This window comes from Falco punctatus (assembly GCF_963210335.1).
Source record: "Falco punctatus genome assembly, chromosome: 1".
Lineage (NCBI taxonomy): Eukaryota > Metazoa > Chordata > Aves > Falconiformes > Falconidae > Falco > Falco punctatus.
This window is the reverse complement of record NC_137580.1, coordinates 108,325,113-108,345,224: the sequence shown is the minus strand read 5'-3', so window position 1 is coordinate 108,345,224 and position 20,112 is coordinate 108,325,113. Positions and strand designations below refer to the sequence as shown.

At 51.6% G+C, this 20,112-nt stretch overlaps 1 protein-coding gene across 3 annotated transcripts; it reads left to right on the top strand.

Annotated features, from left to right (window-relative positions):
- Window positions 1-241: 241 nt before the first annotated feature.
- TRARG1 (trafficking regulator of GLUT4 (SLC2A4) 1) lies at window positions 242-17,831 on the top strand. Of its 3 annotated transcripts, none has more exons than XM_080384331.1 (3): window positions 242-644; window positions 7,545-7,677; window positions 8,356-17,831. In XM_080384331.1, exons 1-3 carry the CDS (start codon window positions 249-251, stop codon window positions 8,382-8,384), a joined length of 558 nt encoding a protein of 185 aa, XP_080240457.1. In that variant the 5' UTR covers window positions 242-248; the 3' UTR covers window positions 8,385-17,831. The 3 variants fall into 3 exon arrangements, with proteins under 3 accessions (XP_080240457.1, XP_080240458.1, XP_080240456.1); XM_080384332.1 differs by having other exon boundaries at window positions 8,278-17,831; XM_080384330.1 differs by lacking the exon at window positions 8,356-17,831 and having other exon boundaries at window positions 7,545-7,800.
- Window positions 17,832-20,112: the final 2,281 nt, after the last annotated feature.

The following is a 20,112-nucleotide window of genomic DNA, read 5'->3' as shown; positions in this document are numbered from 1 at the left end:
CCCAGCGCATCCCTGCCAGCATCCCGGGGGGCAGCGGCCCCGCCTGCACCGCGCCGGGAGGGGGCTGAGCGCGGCCCGGGGGCGGGCGGGGGGGGACGGGGACACCCCGGGGGCGGTCCGTGGCCCCGATCCTGCCCCGGGGGCCGAGCCGGGCTGGCCCCTCCTCCGGCACGGCCTCCCGCGGGGCGGTGGGCCCCGGGCGCAGAGCGGCGGCGGCGGGGCGCTCTCGGAGCCCGCTCCGCCGGGCCATGGCGAGCAGCGGCTCCGCGCCCGGGGGCTCGGGCTCGGGCTCGGGCTCGGGCACGGCGCTGCCCACCCGCTTCCAGGAGACCGAGAAGCTGCTGGCGGCGACCGAGGGCCGGGAGGAGAAGGGCCTCCGCGGCTCCAAATCCTTCACGGCCGCCTTGCCTGGCGAGGCGGAGCGCAACGGGCACGGGCTCGCCTACAAGTCGGTGTCGGTGGGGCACCTGGAGGCGGCCCCGCTGTCGCCGTCGCGGCTCAGCCTGGGCAGAGCCTCCTCCACGGCCACCAGTACGGCGGCACCGGAGCAGGGCCGCCCGCGGGACTACCTGGTGCTCGCCATCTTCTCCTGCTTCTGCCCCGTCTGGCCCATCAACGTCGTGGCTCTCGTCTTCTCCATCATGGTGAGTGCGGGACCCGCCGTGCGCCCGGTACCCCGCCGGTTCCCCCCGGTTCCTCCGGGCTCCCCCCGCCGCCGCCGCCCATCGACGGCTGGAGCGGGGCCTCCCGGAGCTGTCCGCGGTGCTGCACCGGCCGGGCGGGGGGCGCGGCGGGATTGGGCGAGGCGGGAGCGGCCGGGGGGGGACGGGGGGCGGCCCGGGGGGGGGCCCGCACAGCTGCCGCCGCGCAGCCGGGAGCGCGGGGGGCCCGGCCAGGCAGTGCCCCCCGCTCGGCTCCCCGCAAGACGCTGCGATCGGGGTCCGGGCAGCGACCGGAGCCCGAGCCCGGTGCAGCTCGCGGGGAGGTGGCGGGATGGAGATGGAGCGGGCTGCCCGGGTTTTGGGGCTGGGATCCCGGTGCACCCAGGGCAGGGCTCCGGGAAGCCCGGTGGCTCCGGGAAGCCTGGTCCCTGCCGCCAGGCAGCCACCCGGAGCGACTCGCCGAGCTTCCCGGGAAGGAGCTGCGAGGCGAAGCAAGGACAAGGGATCTCCCTCTGCACCTCCTAGAGCCAATCCCAGCCCTGCCGCCCTGGGGAGCCCCTGGCTGGAGCCTGGGTCCTGTTCTCGGACGCTTCCAAGGGACAGGCTGCCCTGCAGCTCTTTCAGTCACCCTGAAGAAGCGATTTTCCCCATTAAGCATCTCGCACACTTCGGCAAACACACCAAGACCAGAGCAGGGGAGAATTGCAGCCAGCCGGCCCCTCACCCATCTGTGGTACAGGTGGCTCAGGCAGCACAGCCCCACAAGGACATCCAGCCCCTTACCCATCACCATTCCCCACTGCTCCACAGCCCCCGGGCATCTTCCATCCTCTTGATTTGCAACAGCGGCAGATCTTCTCTTTGAAAATCAGCTCAGGGAAAGCAATGACCTGCTTACCACAAAGAAATACACTGAGGGGCACCTGCAGCCAGCACTTCCCCCAAAACCGCCAACAACTTGAAGACAGACGCTGGCGGTTGCCACAGAAAGCTCTCTAGAGAGACCAGTTTCCATTTTGAGGAGGAATCATCATTTCTGCCAGTGCCAGCTGTCATCTGCGTAGTACAGTTGTGTGGCGGAGCCTGTTTAGGCAGCATACGGGGAAGCCAGCCAGCCTTGTTTGGCTTTGCACTGCAATGAGAGGGAAAGCAGCTGGGTATTGCATATCCATGGTAATAAACAAGGTCTCTCACGGGGATTTTCCAACCACATTAGCCTTCATGCAAAATAGATTCTCACACTCTCCCTTGCAGGAGTTAGAGCCTCCAGCGGATGGAGCATCCAGGGGATGTGCCTTGGGCCAAATAAGCCCCATGGAGTAGAAGAGTAAACAGTAAAAAGAGAGCAGGAGTCAGTTAATACTGTTAGACAGCCAGGTGTGGGGGTGTATTTACTGTGTTAAACCCAAAGGGAAGCAGGACCAACAAGGCAATAAGACTATTTGGTTGCCCTATGCTTCCAAAGCCCTTGACAGCACTGCCCAGTGCCCACCCAGCCCTGGGGAAGGGGATGCCCAGCCCCAGCCCTCTCTGGCCACTGAGGCAGAAGGCACATTTGGATGAGCTTGTTCTCCAGGACAAGGTTTCTAGCACACACGGCACATTAGTAGTCAGTGTGCATCCCATGGCCCCTTCACAGTCATCCTTGCACTCCCTCTCCCATGGGATGCTTAATTTATTACTGCCCTTTCTAGTCCTGACCATGCCTATACCATCACCCGCCCTACACACACACCTGCCATCCAGGGATCCCCGCACAGCGCCAGCGGAGCAGGATGAGGAGCGATCCTTGCTCCGTGCTGTCCCCAGGGAGCCAGGAAACATCTGGCTGGGTCTCCCTGCCAGCAGGAACAGCTCCGGGGGCATCAGCTGATGTTTCACCTGCTTACACCAGGGAGGAATTTAGTTCCCAGTGACTCCCAAGGCTCCCAAGGCATAGGTCTCCCCACAGAATAAAACCCAGGAGCAGCTGATCATGGACAAATCTGAGCAGGAACCAGGTTTTTGCAATGTCTGGTGCCTGGGGGGGGGGGCGGGGGAGGGGGCAGGAGGACCTTCCCACAATGTGCTGACATTCCTTTAGCTCTGCAATTGTATTTTTCTTTCCTAAGTCAATGCTTTTTGCACATGAAAGCTTTTTTCTGGGTAATAAGCAGCAACCAGAGAGAAAAGCAAATGAATGCTTTTGGGTTTAGTGTCTCATAAATCATTTTTCAAAAGCTGATCTCAGATCCCAGCAGGGCCTATGGCCAGAAGTGGAAAAAAAAAATATCTGTTCTAGCCCCCAGTCTGTTCCTGATAACGCTGGTCTTGTGGAAATGAGTTACCTGGAGGCTCCTCCACTGACCCTTGGATGTGTTTTGTTGGCCAAGCAAGGTCCTGGCTGCACTAAGGGGTTGGGGTCCCTCCCCGAGCCAGAGAGCAGGGCTGCCGTACACAAGGGCAGCCCCCTGGGACCTGTCTCAGAGGAGGGCAGGGCAGGGCTAGGTACCACACACACACACACAAGCTGCATTGCTGTTCTCAGATCCCTTCCCCTTCCTATCAAAGTGCAGCCACATCGGGGGAAGAAGCAGACAGGCCACTTACCAGCATACAGAACTCCGAGCAAATGAAGTGAAAAAGAGGGGTAAATCCAGCCAGAACCAGCATGTAGTAACATCAAGGGCAATTCTGCGCAGCACTTGGTGTCCGGAGTAAATGTTGTCATTCCCAAAAGATGGGGGAGAAGTTAAACTACCCCTACTAATTTTAAAGGGCACAGTCATCTATCCAAGTCTGATGTTGACTTGTACCTCTCTTGGAATGTTTTCTTCAACAAAATGCAAGCGTGGAGGATTAATGATTTATCCTGAGTAACTGTGGATTCTTCAACAAAATGCAAGTGTGGAGGATTAATGATTTATCCTGAGTAACTGTGGAAGGCAGCAGAGTGCATCCAAAGCCAGTTCATAAATTGGGAAAGACTGCGGGGAAGAGGAGGTGACAATTCATCTTCTCCGTCCCTGGGACTAGCACAAAAAAGTAATTGCCTTCATTTGCAACAAGGCAACCTAGGTGATCTGTTAAGGGGAAAAACCCCTTCTGATCAGTAACTTAGATGGCAATTTGAAAACATGATAGATCAACAATTCTTTTGAATCACCCAGACTTACCTGGCCCCGTGGGTGCCATGGAACAGCCTCCTCTTCCAGCCCCATTTCCAGGGTCCTTCAGATTTGCTAATACTCCACTGTAATAGGGAGTCCCCTGGCACACACACAGTGACTCTGGCCCTGTAGCCCTCAAGACTTTCGGAAATATTCTGCCTCAGCAAGTCTTGATTAATAAACAAGATGTTAATGTTTTTATGTGGAAAGCGAAACACAGGATTAGTGATACTAGAGAGCTATAATCAAACCGTTCCACGCCGATGAATAATATATGTACAGTAACAAATGCTTGCTAAACATCCCATGCCAATGCTGATGCAATTTTCATAATTGTTCAGGATAAATGAGCAGTAAACACTTCCAGAAGCTGTAGTGACAAATATACCGACTTCGTTAGCCTATATATTTTCCCTAGAAGATGGCTAAAACTGCGTATTTCATTGCAATCTAACCCACACCCTGCAAAAATGTTACATGTGTTACAAAAACTGGAACTTAAAAAAAAATTAATCCCAAATGTTGGAAGCTGTCAGTGAGCAGGGCAGGGATCTTGTCAATCATGGGGCTACCGCATCCTTCCCATCTCTTGCCACCAGCCCGTGAGGCTTCATTTTGTCATTATTTCATTACAAACTCCTGTTGTGTAATGAAAAAAGAGGCTCTTGGCTGCATCCCATCGCTTGTAGATACGGTCTGTCACACGTGCTGTTGAGACCAGGACGAACCGGGTTTTGCAGTCCCTTGGTGGCAGCAGTGGGGATGTCGTTACACAGGGCGACGCGCAAGTGGAGCAGGACGTTCACAGCCAGGCAGTGAGAGCAGTCGCATGTTTGAGGCTTTGCTGTGTTATTTACATGGTGATGCAAATCAGAAGGAGTACATGGAAACCTTCAAAGCTGCACGTTACCTACCCAAGCACTATGGAGCAGCAGCCAGCGCACAGCCTGGGCTGGAGCTGGGGACCTTTTTAGTCATGGTGCTGCCAAGAGGGTAGTGGTATTAAAGCAAAATTAATGGGAAATGGAGTAGGAACATGAAGTATTTATTTGTTTGAATGCTCAGTGATGTTTCACAGTTAGTGCTGGAGCTGTGCTAGGCCTCCTGACTCCTGATTTTATTATTTTTTTAAAAAATTTGACAGGGGACCCTTTCCAGCGCAGTTATTTCTGAGATACACATTTTTTTGAAAGGGAAGTAGGATCGTTTTAATATACTTCTACCTTTAAGTCTTTTTCACTAGCATATTTCTTGTTTAACTTGGAGTTTCCCCACTTTTAGCAGCCGTGCTTCAAAGGGGGGAGCCAGCACACAGCATAGAGCTATGGGGAGCTGCCAGCCCCACAGCCTGCCCCACATCTCCCTCTTCTCCTGGGACCCAGTTTGGCGAAGGCAGCATGGCTGGAGATGATGGGGCAGGGGAAGAAGCCTTTAACCCATGTAAAAACATTAAATGCTTAAAAGCATCTCTAAAGAAAGAGGAAGCGCTTCAAGGCAGTTAAAGCATCTACAAAACCCTGTTCCCAGTGAAGCCGAGGGGGGGGGTGTTGCCTGACTCCTCCACTCGATCAAGGTGGCAGACCTGTGCCCTGGGCTCCCTCCTCCCCCCAGCCTACCCTATTTCTCTTTCCCCCCACTCCAAGCCTTCCCAACCAAGTGAAAATGTTACCAATGGAATTTAAAACCCCTTATCCAATTTCCACCCCCTCCAAACCCCCTTCCCAATGGGTTTCATGGGAGGCAGAAGGACGCCGCATGAATTTGGGAAGGCTTTTTGGTCTGGAGAGCCATGCCAGTCACAGCCCGTCTGCCTCTTCCTGAGCAGGGAGCTCCTGTTTGCTGATGGAGGGGCTCCAGCCTCTCCACCGCACACGCAGCAAATGCTGACGCACGGTGAGTAATTTCACTGTAATAACCTCGCCGTGGTACTGCACAGCTGCCCTTCTGCTAAGTGCTAGGTCCTCCCTCCGCCAAGTGCAGGAAGCCCAGCACGCTCACACCGGCAGGCTGGGGAGCACCGTGGGTTCCTCTCTCAGCAGGAATGCTTCTCCCTCCCCAGGAATTCTTACTTTCGGTATTTCTTCACTTGGGAACCAAATGATTACCCATCACAAGAACAAGAAACAAGATCAGTCCTTATTGAATCACTTCCTCGGAAAGTTTACGATGCATCTGTGTATTGTAGTTTTTCTGAGGAGCCGTGCTCGGTCTTCAGGCACCGTGTGTGTGGGCATCGGTGGAGGTTTCTGCTGCCTGGTGGGTCAGCGGTGCTGCTGAGCACAGGGCACTAAGAGAGGTGGCACTGAAGCTCAGAGGAGTCAGGCCACAGCAGCACCCTCACCACCCCGTCAGGTGCCAGGCAAGGTCTTGGTGAGCCCATGCTCATCCAGTCTTACATTTTTCCACTTTGTGTGTGAGCCCAAATCCTGCTCAACCCATCCAGTCCCTTGTGGTGGGCAGCACTGGTGGGCAGACCCTGGGGATGCTTCACTAACCCCCTCAAGATGCCTCCCAGGTCTGGATCTCTGCCGAGCAAAAACCAAACCTTCCAAGGGAACCTCCTAGCTGTGTTCTCCATCCACCCGGGGCTTCCCCTTGTTCCCAAAGACAAGGACCACCGCAATTTACCCCACCAAGAGCCTCCCGCTAAGACGCTGGTGCCCACCAACATTAGCGCCAGGCAACTCCTGTTCTAGCTTCAACTCCTGGGGATCTCTCTTCATCCCTGAATGAGTCCACACACAATAATTTCCAGGCACCTACTAGTGCCTTTCCAGTCCCATTCCTCAGCCCTGTCACAGCCAGGGAGCACTTTTTTTTAGTTACAGAGCAGAGGAAAGCTTTCACTGAGCTGCTCGAAGAAATCAATAGAGCAGCAGGGGAAATCCAATGAAACTAGAAGGTGAATAAAGAAGCTATATGGACTGTTCCTTCCCTCCCTACAGCACACACAAGAGCAGGAATTCGCTGTAGAAGTACATGTGAGAACAGGGATGGTGAGCACAACCCATCGATGCAGGAACCGAGGGTAATGCAGAGGCACCACAGCACATCCCATCACAAGCTGAAAGCCAGCAGTCCCTGCCCACTTTATCAAAGCCCATTCCTCTCACGCTCACACTCAGCTCCAACAGCCAGCCAAGAGGCTACATGCTGCTTGGAAATGTCACTGCTTTTTTTAAAATTATTATTTCCCAGTTTGTTGGTGATGGTTAAACTCACAATATACATGGCTTCTCAATACAGACATTTGCAGCGGGAGGCAGAGGCAGGATGCTTTTTCTGTACGTGAGCTGCAGAAGGGCAGCAGTGCCCCTGGGGGATGCGGCTCCCTAGAAGTGAGCTGCTCTGGGGGCTGAAGTCCAGAATTTCAGGGGTTTCCACGAAAGAATCAGAGAGGGGTTGCAGCTGGCTGGGGCCATGTGGTGCCTTCTGTCCCATGCCGGGACTGTTTCTTAGTTACTCCAACAAAGACAGACTCGAGCCAGGCCAGCTCCTACCCAGGGCAAGCAGACAGCATCTGAGTGGGCTTCTCCAGGCACATCACGTTAGCAGGACCCCAGGCTGCGGAAGCAGTGGGCTCACCGAGGGCGTTTGTGTGCCACCCTGCGAGAGCCCAGGGTGGGAGATGTAGTGCTCGATGATGCAGCAGCTCGCATTCTGGGGCTACAGCCAGAGAGGTGCCCCAGGGCTGTGGTCATTCTTAAAAGCCACTTTCTGTGTTTCCCCACAGTCGAGGAACAGTGGGCAGCAAGGGGACATGGACGGAGCCCGGCGACTGGGACGCATGGCCAGGCTGCTCAGCATCGTCTCCATTATCCTGGGGACCATCATCATCGTGCTCTACATTTCACTTGGCATCAGAGGTAACATCTCCTTCTCTTTTCCCCAGCCTAGATAGAGCAGGAACCTCACCTGGCTCCAGCCCAGTGTACAGGACACCCCTGCCCACCCTCCACCACCCCCCTGGGGCAGGTGGTGCTCCATTCCCACCCTGGGGCAGGTGGTGCTCCATTCCTACCCCAACCGCAGTGGTAGGGCACTAAGCGCCTGTGTGGTCTAGGCTGGTTTGACCATCACCAGCTGCACACACATGTGCAAAACACCTTGGAGCATGGGGTCCCTGCAGGAGCAACACACACGGTTCAAACGGCCAGACTGGAAAGTCCTCCCTGCACTGTCCCGTAGTGCAGTGGTGACCACGCCAGGTCCCCCTGGCAAAGGCTGTGGTGGGTTTAGAAGAGCGTAGTGGGGTAAAAACGGAAGGGTTTCAGGACACAAACCACCCTGCCCAGAAATGCAAGCCCAAAATATTTGGGGAAGTCCCCAAACACAAACCCACCTGCCAAACCAGCACGCAGCTTGGGCAAACGGGAACCTCAGAAACACACAAAACCCAAACCAAGAGCATAAGGGAAACATCTGTGACTACCAGAAGCTGCCCTAAGACTCTCTTTGTTTTACAGGTTCCTAGAAGACGTTTTAGCATGCAAATACCTCGAAGAGGAGGAAGACAACTTTCCTTTTGGGGTTTTTACTTTCAGCCTTGCAACAAAAAATTGTCACAGTGTAGGTGGGCAGCCCTGGACAGCCTGCTCTGGAGCGCCGTCCGAAGGAACGCATGCTTCTACTTCACCACCTCTTGGAAATGAGCTGGTACAAATAATGGGCTAAAAAAACATCGCAAGAAGGAATGGGAAAGGACATCAGACGCCAAGCGGAGAGGAGAAGGGGGAAATCCACTACCTCATTCCCCTCCAGCAAAACTCACGGAGCGGGGAGACAACTAAAGTGCAAGAGAAGGAGAGAGTTTCAAGAACGAAGCTTATTTTAAAAGAAAATATTAAGGCAAGAACAGGACATTTTGAGGAACCCTCCTAAGAATTTTGGCACAAGTCACTGAATTTTTTGGGGGTTGTTGGTTTTTAAATCATCAAATTCTCTGTCTCTACAAAAAAAAAACAAACAAAAAACAAACAAAAAACAAACAAAAAACAAAACAAAACAAAAACAAAGCTCAAACTGCCATCAGGAGCTGAGAGCTGTTCCATGGAGGAGGAGGGAGAGCAGAGCTGCAGCAGGACCACGGCTCTGCTTCGAACAAAACGCAGCCGCAAAAGCTGGAGGATGTGGTGGGTGCTTTTGTATTTTTGATGAAAAAAAAAAAAAAAAAAAAAAGAGACAATGACCATTTGCATGCCTTTGGGAATGTTCTCCATGTCTGTTCCTATGAGCTCTTTTATCACTTAGGGCAGATCTCAGAGCTGGCAGGGCAGGATGTTGCTGCATGAGAACCCCAGGCTCCTCCTCACCCCGATTCCATGGTGGGGCTTTTAATGGAAGGAAAAATAACGCTTTCTCTGTGAACCCGCCTGTTTCTCTCTCTGTGCACCCAAAGCGAGGTTAATACTCATGGCGCTGAGACAATAGCCTGGTTGATCTGTAGCAGCGGTACCAAGGCACGGAGAGCCCATTCTACCCGCTTACACACACCTCACATCACCTTCATCACACAAAAGCTTCTGCGTGACCCAGACCCCATCGCTGTCAGTGCTCATCTCCCCAGCCCTTCTGGGCTTCAGCTTGGGGCCTGCCAGGAGATTTTCAGAGGCATGGAGAAGTTTAAGACCCCGCTTCCCTCACACGCTCTTCTGCATCTCTGAAAATCTCCAGCATCCCCAGAGCTGGCTGGGGTCAGTTCCACGAGTAGTATTATTTTTTAATGTTTTGTATTTAACATAACAAGGAAATAGACCTTGCTCCTCCTGATCAGCCTATAGGTACCCTGTGCCCCGCCACGTCTTCCACACCGCACAGCTCCCTTGGCTGTTTCCCGTGGGATCCAAATGTGACACAGTCCCTTGAGCATCCGTTCAGCCCCATTCCTCCTTCCCCCTCACCCTGTCCTCACTGCGGATTGTTACTGGGGCTGGTCTTCTACCCGGCCACCCAGACTATGCAAAGTTTCATTGCCTATTATTTTATTCAGGCTTTGTAGATGACTTCTGGCCATATCTATTTGCTCCGTACTAGCTGAGCCTCTCTTTTACCAAAATTTACCCAAACTTTGCGGGCACAAGTACATGACCAAGAGTTGCACTCCAGAAATCGGGACTGCGCTGAGAACCAAGGTGATTCAGGGCACTCCTGCTCCCGACCATCAATCTCCTGAAAAAAACCAAAACCCAAACCTTAGACCAAATCTAATGCATCTGAGGGCTTGTCTACATGGAGAATCTGCTGCACACCCTAAGAATCTCCACAGCGTGGAAATGGCTCGGCACTAATTTCTCTGGACCGTGTGAGTGGGCACGTGCACGCGTGGGGTCATTGTAAATCCATGCTGCAGTTACTCAGCAGTAACTAAGGTGCAAAGCCATGGGCATCACTGTGAGAATTCTTGTCACCTGTTTGATTGCTCCTCTTTAAAGTGTTTTCTTTTGCTAGACATCATTTGAAGCCAGGGGGTAAGAAAGACAAAATCCCGTAGATGCTCTTAAGATTTTTCTCTACATTAAAGAGGATTCCAGGGGCTGAGGGCCATAGCACATCACTACAGCACTTTCCTGGGTTCCATTCCCATCCACCTCTTGGCCAGTGCTTTATTACAAACTATTGGCTTCAAAACTGGACCAAATTCGTGACCTTTCTTTTGCAACTCGTTTTTTATGAGCTTCAGCAAACAGGGGCCACTGAGCACTGCTGGGTGTGAGCTCCTACCCGCACCACCGCCAGCCTGCCTGCCAGCACCACAGCTCCTCATCCCCAGCTCTCCAGAAACCCTCCTGGGAGTTTCAAACTCTTATCTGGCGGTTGATGAAATCCCATCAAATCCCCCAAACAATTCCTTCTTTAATGCTTGAACCTGAAAAGCTGCTTGCTGGAAAACGTGTTATTTTTTCTGGGATACACAAGGGCAGCACTGCCCATCTGTGCATCTTCTGCCCTTTGCTCTCCAAGCTGCCAAAATTCAGCTTATGGTAAGAGCTGAGCAAGCTCCTCCTTGGGCTGGAAGAGCTGGCATTCAGGGAAAACTACCGCAAGGCATTGTAGTACTTGAGAGCACCAAGTATTTATTAAGTAAGAATTTAAATGCTCTTTTATCATTATATAAAGCCTTTCATCTAAAGTGCTTTACCACATTTAAAGGATCAAACCTTGCCACCCCTGGGTTAGCATTACGCCGCTCTAATTGCACGGAGAGCAAAGTCACTCCGAGTCACACGCACCGTGCAGCCCCCAACAGAAACCTGGTTTCCTTTCTCCTCTTTAATAGAACCACCTATGAATACAGATTTTCTTTGAATCTGATTTTTCCAAAGGGATCTAGGCAAACACACACTACAAATCCAAATGGCCTGGGATGCCTGCAGTCATTGGAACAAGGGGGCTTTGCAAGGCTGCTGCAATGGTCCTTGCCAGCAGTGCCAGCAGTCCCAGAGCAGTGGAGGTACCAGAACGCAGGAGAAGGCAGCAGCCTCGGGCTGCTGAGGCAACTGCTCCTCATCTCACTATTAAGTATAATAAAAAACTAAGACACCTAAATTCATTTCCAAATCTTTCTGATTAGATAAAATTGTACCACGCTTTTGAATACAGCTTTGATATTTTTTTTTTTCTTATGCTGCATTTAAATCCAGGGGAAAGCCTCTACAGTCATGCCTGACAAAATATTTTCTCTCCTTGTAACCTGGCTCTCCAGTGCTAGAAAAAGGATTTTTTTATCTGGGTTATCTGGAAAGTGGCTTCTCGCTCTTCTCTCCCAACTTCCCCGCATGTTGTGCAGCCTGATGTTTTGCAAACGTTTTGCCACTAGATCCTGGCTCTCCACATCACACACGGCTTTATCCTAGCTCAGCTGCCTGTTTGGCTTTTCCAGGTGCATTAGCTTGGATGGGGAAGGAGGACGTTGCTGAGCCCCCAACCCCTGACACACACCTCACCTGTGACTGTGTTACCAGGAGGTAAATCACGGCAGAACTTCATCTGAGGCTACCAGCAGGCACGGTTCCTCCTCCACATCTGGGGAACAGCAGCATCCCTCGTGATTTTTCCACTGGTTTAGCATTCACCTAAGTGCAACGACCTTTTTTCCCCATCCGGGCACATCCTCTCCTTCACTTTGTTTTTAGCACACAGGAGGGCGATCACAAAAACTATGTCATGGAACAACTTTCCCTCTCTATCCCCATGAACAAGCCCCGTTACTTATGTCACAGCTCTTTGCTACCTGCTGCAGCCTCCTCTAAGCACATGCGTCAGAGTCACGTTTTCTGTGCTTGCAACTATAACAAGTCACAAAATCCTCAGGGTCTGGCCAACTTCTACCCCCCGGTGAAGGAGAGGCGAGGGATCTGAGCGGTGCAGTGGCAGCCCAGCCTTACCTGACAGCAAAGTTGAGCTGGTAGGAGGATAGCTTGCTGAAGAGATGGAGAAGGTGGGAAACGTCTCTAAATGTAAGTTGAAGTAGGAGTTACGAACGACAAGTGTGAGGTCCTGGTGGGATATAAATACCCGGTGAGCATCGCTCGGGAAAGGGCCGCCGAGCAGAGCGTGTGGCTGATGGCGCCTTCTGGCACTGGTGTCCCTGGGCTCCTCTCCCCAGGGTCTGGGGGAGCGCCGGGCTCTGCCGGGTGGCACAGCAGAGCCCTCGCTGGGTACAAGCAGTGTTAGATCAAAGGCTTAAGCTGAACAAGTGAGCTGCTGCCGCCGAGCCAGCCAGCTCGCTCGGTTCCACACCAACACCTCGCAGGATGCGACCACAGAACGGGGCTCAGGGCCACGCGCTGGGTGCTGCCCGCCCAGGTGCCTGTGGAGGAGACCGAAGGGATCTGAACACAGAGGGAGGAAAGAAAGTGAGAAAAGATGTCAGTTCAGAGTTTGCTGTGTTAACAGTGGGTTTGCTTCTTCTGGTCAGTATTTCACTCCGCTCTGATCTACCCTCCTCTCCCCATCTTTGCCAGCCCAGCGTGCTTTCCCCTCAGTATTGCCATCCCGAGAGCAACCTGCGAGTCTCACACGTTCTTCCCTTCTACCCTCCCCTTTTCCTTTAATCGGGTACAGGTCTTGTTGGCAATGAAACGTCATTGCTGCACTTCACTGAAAGGGTTTTTCGAGGGGTAGGGAATGTGCTGCTCTAAGCCTCTGACCGGGGCTGCCTGCGGACCCCAGCACATACAGTGCAGTATTTACCTTTCCAAATCCAGACTTCTCCATGTAGACAAGGGGAACGGATCCTGCCTTTTACATAAAATTAAAACTCTCTTTCCATTTGGTCTGAGTCCAGGGAGAGGCTGAAGAAATGCACCCACTGGGCTGGTCCCATGACTTTTTCTCTTTTTTCCCTCCCTCTCGATACCCCCAACCTTGCCCTATTGCTTTGTTACTTATCACAGAACCACAGCCAGGGCTGCACAGTCAAGCTGAAATAATTCCAGATTTAAGATCCTTTTTCTTTCAGTTTACATCCTTTAATTTTGGCAAAGACAGGTTTGGACTGAAAACTCCCATGCTTGGACACAAGCCAAGGGTGGGGGGGCGAAGCAGCCTTTTCAGAGTGGAAGTATTTGTAAAGCATTTGCTGACACCAGTAGGTAGATAAATTCAAACCTATAAATACCCGTCCAGCGTTAGAAATATCAGAAAGGGAACGTGTGCAGCAGGATTCACCAAGGCAACCCTGCCACCACTTCAGGGCAGGTGCCCTCGATAGATGGTGCCCAGGACACAATCCTCTGGGGACGTGCAGGGTCTATCCTCCCCTCGCTGCAACCACCGTCCATGCACCGGCTCCTCCTGCTTTGAAGCCAAACTGGAAGAGCCACGTTTCCCACACAGCATGAACGCATCAGGAATTGCAGCTGGGTGCTTCTCTTTGCTGATAAATGTTTCTTTTTCTGCAGGATGATTATAGTATATCTTATATACTTTCTTTGTATTTCTTGGCATGAGAAAAAAATTAAAATGTAACATGCATGGTCAAAGCTGAACTTGTTTCTTCTGTCTAAATGAGAAAAAAATATTTGAACTACTCATTTAACTATTGCTTCACACAAGGGCAGGTAGATCAGCTGGTGTTTTGGGTGCAGCGGGTTGCAAATAATACATATAAACAAAAGGCAGAAGAAAAAACAGTGCAAGTCAGAGCAGAGAAAGGTCCGACAGATCAGCTTTGTGCCGCAGAGACAAGCGGCACTGAGCCCCCCAGGAAGCACAGCTATGGCAGGGGGTCTCCAGCTGGCCATGCCATGGGAAGGAGGAGAAATCCTCCTTGCTTGCAGCGCACCAGGATGGGATGGGGAGCAGTTCCTGGGAACTGTTTCTCATGGCTGGCCCTGCCGCTGCAGTTCAATACTACGGTGCACAACCAAGTGCAAGAGAACAAATTCCAAATCTGCTCAAAACCGAAAACTATCCATCAAACCCACAGATTTCAAGAACGCACAGCAACGTTTGGTCTCCACTCAAAAAAACTAAAGGCAAGCAGCTCCCGGGAAGCCAGTCCTTTTTAAAGTTTCTTAAGCCAAGGCTTGAAAATTTTCCCAGGAGAAGTTTTTCCAACCAGACTGGAAGGCTGTTGACCATGTATAACACACACCTTGGGTGCCTACCAGAGTTTATTTCTGTGTAACTGCATGCCGGTCAGTCAAAGCTACTGATCCTTACTGAAGCTGAAGCGCACAACCACTTCATTCAGCTGAATCCAAACACCCTCCTCTCGCTGCGCTTCTCTGGCATCCTCTGGGAATGAATGGCAACGTAACTTCCAACTCAGCTCGGCTTGGAGAGAAGACTTGCCATGTCTGAGACTAATTAGTTGTCTTACACAGCTCTCTGTAGCAATACACTCAAGCTGTCCAGACTCCACCTCAGGGTAGGACTTACTGGACGTAACACGGTCTTGCAGCTTCCCGAGGATGACTCCTTCCCTCTCCTGGCAAGGCAGCACCCAGGAAGCATGCACACGGGAGGTGGGTGCCACCGCCAGGATCAAAAATTAAGCTTTATGGACCCAGAGCTGGTATCGAGCACAGCGCTTCCACCCGCATCCACGCCTATGATGGAAAAAAGATGTAAATTCTCTGCAATGTTGGCAGCGCTGAGCCACCGGCACTGCCGCAGCACCCGGGCGGTGCGGGGCTCCGCTCCCTGGGGGCAGCTCACCCGATGGAGCCTGCTGGGCCAGAACTGGGCAGCAAACACCGTGATGAACCAGACTGAGCTGCTTGTGGTCACATTTAGAAGACAGCTATACCTGTGCTGGCAAGGCAGCAGGGCGAACGGACTGGTCAAAAGCACCTCTGTGCTGCAAACCCAGATCCCTTGGCCTCTGACGCGACGGAGCAAAGCTTTGGTCTACCTGTTGTTTCCATAAGCAGCGTTACGATAAATACCTCTTCTCTTTTCTGGAGGATGCAAGCTGTAGGGGGTTTTGGGTGGTGAAAAATCAACAAATAGGAAACCTCTGCCAGGGACTGAAAGCCAGAGAGGATGCAGATTAAATGTTCGTGAACTTACGGCAAACAGATCTGTTATCCTCATGTGCATCTCAGAAAACAATCAAAGGAACAGTAATTAGTTCTAGTTCTGCCGCTGCCCACAACACAAAGCCCAGCCCCTGGAAGCTGGGACTTGCCTCAGTGCTGGATCTGTCCCCAGGGTTTCCTCTGGCTCAGGCAGCACAGCACCAGTACCTTGCTGCCCGGGCTCCCAGTGCCACAGAGCAGCTCTGCAGCCCCAAACACACCAGCAACAAGCTCAGCCTTCGTGTTTATCCCACGGCCCTTCCCTCACACGGCTCTACCCACCCCTCACCTGGCTCTGCAGCTTGCCGGTGTGTTTTTAACAAAGCATATTTCTTTGGTGCATCCATTCCCCGTTGCTTCTGAAACAGCAAGTTCTAGTTAGATCTGCTGGCTCTTACTCCTAAATACCCTCCCCTTGTAACAGTACTTAAATCAGTGTTCTAGATGCTCAGTTTCCCATGCTAGGGCTAGGAGATGTGCTGCTCAATCCTCTAAGAGCCACCAGCCATGAACACTTACTCACAGCCACGCAGGTCCAACCTCACACCACACTACACCTACTCCCATCTCACGCCAAGGCTGGACCGTGCACGAAGCCCATGTTTTCCAGCAGCAGCATCCCCTTGCTGCCTCTGCTCACCCAGAAGGGCAAGAGGCGTTACTGTCTGCACCAGGGCCCTGGGCATCACAGTTGAGAACACAGGGGAGGTCCAAAGAGCCACCTTTATTTGTCCTGATGGAGAAGCAACACGTGGATGTTAAGAAAATCCAGTGTAACTTACTTTCCGCTGTTCAGCAAAGCAAAGGGGCTCATGGCTGTGTTGGTGGTACCCATGCATAACAAAAGCCTGGGACAGAGTGGTCCCGGAGAGCTTTCGAGGAACAGATGCAATTTGCATCTCAGCACACGATGTCTGAGGTTGCTTTAAGCCATCTTTGGCCCTCTTCACGTACTGCTTAAAGAATTCAGCAGGCAAGAAGGCTGAGCAAGAAAGAACAACAGTTTTGTCAAGGAGGAGGAGGATCTTACCTAAAAACATCCACACCATGGAGCGATTTCCCTTTAGTGGTGAGATTCCCCTTGGAGCATCTCCATCATGTCACCAAAGCAGCTGGGCAGATGCAAGTTTCAGACTTCCAAGACTGGAGCCGATAGCCCCACTTCTGATGTTTCGCTAAAGAGATGGGAGTGCCAAGTGCTTTGGGCTCCTGTTTTATTAATACGCTGCTCTGATGGGCTCATGTATAATAGATTTGCAAAGGAACAGCAAGAGGTTTACATCCCATTTCCATGTTGCATATGTTTTCTATTAAATGTTATAGGCTCTCTGTTCACTTCTTAATGTTTGTCTTTGCAATGTATTTGCATGAGCTTTGGGGTTTAAGTCAAGGATGAAAAGTTGGTTACCAGTTCTTCAACTGGTTTCCATCATTTTGCTCCAGACAGGAGCTACAAATTAAAAGCACACGGAACACGCTTCCATTTTCTCTCTCACTCCTAACACTGGCTGCTGTTGAAGAGCAAGCAGCTAAGGGTTTCCTCTGGTACCCTCAAAGCCATGGGCAGCATCTTGGCAAGGTGTTTGTGAGGTGCCGGAGCCAGAGCCCCGGGCTGCTGCAGCCACCGCAGCCACACAGGCAGCATCATCATGCAGCCGTAGTGGGGAAGCTCAGGGCTGCGGAACTGCAGCAGCAAAACCTTGTGATGAGCAGCACACGAACGTGCCCAGCTCTAGTACAGCTCATCCCGCTCCACAGAGATGCAAGGGGCTTGTAAGCCTGATGCTGGGCCAAAACCAGAACAGATTGCACCCCAGACTTCTCCCTACTTGCAGAATGGGCTCTTAGCTGTAGAGATTAAAAGATGACGTATGGTGGACATCTTCAAAATCTGAAGTAGTTCAACAAACACACTCCTGGTAGGCTCCAGTAAAAGAGCAGAGAAAAACTGAGTCTGACTTTGCAAGGGTGCTGAAAGCCTCCGCCTTGCTATTTTCCTCCCCAGAACCAGCCTGCCCCTTTACAGACGAAGCCTTTTTTTTGCAGCACGACTCTGCACGTTGCCTCCAGTTCAAAGCTGTCACTGCTGCCCTGCAAACACAGAGCGACACAGCCAAGGCTCCCACATCTACACAGCCAGACATTTCATCAGAGCTCTAGCTGATCCCATGTGGCACAAGGTAGACGTTTCTATCACATCTCAAACTCGTGTTTTTTTTTTTTTAATCAGGAAAGACATATCTGATACAGTTCGTAGGGTGGTTCGGACTGACACAAGTGAAAAGCAGGAGAGCCTGGCTTGCACCAGTAACCATGAATTGCACCAGCAGATTAAGGCACTGCTTTAAATGAGGACCTTTCCCTTATGGTCCTTCCTGCTGAATCCTTCAGAAGGTGAAAACTCCCATCTTGCAACATCTAGAATACCTAGAATAGAGTGATGGGGGTTTCTGCATGAGCTAAGCTACCTAGTTTACTTGCTAAGAAAAACAAAAGCAAGCAAACCAAAAACCTGATGGCCCTCATTGTTTCCAGCTTAGCTGTAATGTTAGATGCTATTCTTGGTGAAGAGCTGCCGAATGCTTCTGAAGCTTGTGAAGTTGTTTGCTTTAATAGCACACAGCATGAAACAAAGCAAAGACGGGAAGTCTTCCCAGCAAAATGCCTCCTTCTGCTGAGCTCGCTGTATCTCGCTGCCTCTTGGAAATGTTTAATTATAGGCTGCAGATTCTAAAGCATTTTCTTCCCATTATTTGGTCTCGGGTCCGATTTCATCAAACCTGTATTTTATACGCCTTCCCAGCAAGGATCAATGCAAACAGATCACTCCATTGCTTGCAGGTGGGTGAAAAAAACTGAACAGCACTTGACCCACTGCACTGTAATTCCTTACTGGCCTAGGTACACAGCAAATCATAATAAAATTAAAGGAATGTTGATAAGACTTGGTATCTTTAGAGCTTTAAAGCGATGCTCTATCTTAACCTTGACTTTTGATTGCAAAACGTACAGTGGGTAGAAGCTGAAGTGCCCAACACATGAGTTAGGAGCCGTTTGGTTCCCTGCCCGGGCGATGGCTGGGCTCAGCCCCCCGCCGAGCTCCCGGCCCAGCACTCGCCTCCAAAGGGCTCCAGCAGCACCATGCTGGCAAAAGGGACTCAGCTGCTGAGTTAAGGAGCATCTTTTTCTGAGGAAGCGTGGGAGAAGTTCATTCCCCCGAGACGTAGCTGTGCCTGCGGTTAGAGCTGAGGAGGCTGGTGATGGTGCAGGATGGCCAAGGTCCACCCCTCTGCCACGGCAAAGGGCATGGTCACGCTCTGCTGGCAAAGTCACAGCTGCCTCCAGCAGCCTCGGATTTCCAAAGGACAAACAGATTTATGTACCCCAAAAGATGAAAAAGATCTGACTACCAAAATCCCCACAGGAGCATCCCTCCTTTCCCCACCCAGAGGCACCGGGCACAACTCAAGCTGACGTCTCCCTGAAGTATTACAAGAATTATCATCCCTCAAAATGTTTGTCTTTTTTTTTTTTTTAAAAAAAAAAAACAAACAACCACCCTTCATCTAAGCCAGAGCGCAGGCTTGAAAGTTATTTACATTTCCTGAAATGTATGGAAACAGAGGAAGGGCTGGCCAGCAGATCCCTCGGTCCTGCTGTAAGGTACAGACAGAACCTGATGGTGCAGATGCCCCCTGACCACGAAGACCCGTGTGTTCCGAGGGCAGACATAGCCCAGGACCGGTCGCTGCTGCAGGCTGAGCACCCCCTGCCTCCTCCTTCCTAAGCTGTATTTCTTTACATAAGCAGTGCCTGCTTTTATAGACCTGACTCACATACCTCCCCACCTCAGGAATATTGTAAAGTAAATTTAGCACTGGTGATACACGCCTGACCTAGAGGGAACTCCATTTATAGTGCAGCAGGGAAATATCCACATCCACCCCCCCTCGGCGCCTGGCCTCTCCACCCGGGTATTTCTCTCGCAGCGAGGGGCTGAAAAGCCCAAGTGTCAGTTCAGCCTCTCCCTGCACTGGGAAGTGGGGAAAGCACACGGGGTCTCCCGCTTGCTCCGCACCATGACGCAGGTACCCACCAGACTCCAGCGCTGGCAAGACCCTTGCACGGTCCAGCTACTTTTTAATGTAATAAATGTTCATTTGCATGTTAATAGCGGAGCCTGCCAGGGACACCTGATCAGCATTTTCACAGCTACTCGTGATTTCTTTTTACACTTGCAATATTCCTTAGCATCCTGCAGTCTTAAGAAAAGGTTCCCTTAAAAATCCAACATTCCGGCAGGATTTCACCCTGAAAGAAGCCAGCTCAGCACAGGTCTGAAGTCAGAGGGCTCTGTAGGTGACATGCCCAGGCACACGTGCCACCAAACATCTTAAGAAAAGTTCCCACCATACGGCTAGCAGCATAACGGGACTTTACAACCTGCAGCAAGGAGCTTCTCACCCTTCTCAGTGCACCTTTAGAAAGACAAAAGATGAAGAATACTGTCCCCACTCCCAAGAACATTGCATCAGGCAGGTGGGTATGGGCAAGGACGGTAAGAGAACAAACAAAACAATGTCTGAAGGGACTAAAGCCTACCTGTTCACAGGATTTGTGGAAGAGCATGCTGTGCTCATGCACCAAAGTGGTTATCAGTGAATTTGCAGCCAGAGCTCTAGGTGTGGCTTTGATCGATAAGCTTCAAGTCACCCTAGGACAGCCTCTCTGGACTTCAAAGTAAGGATAGATTATTTTCTTTTTTTTTTAAAAAAA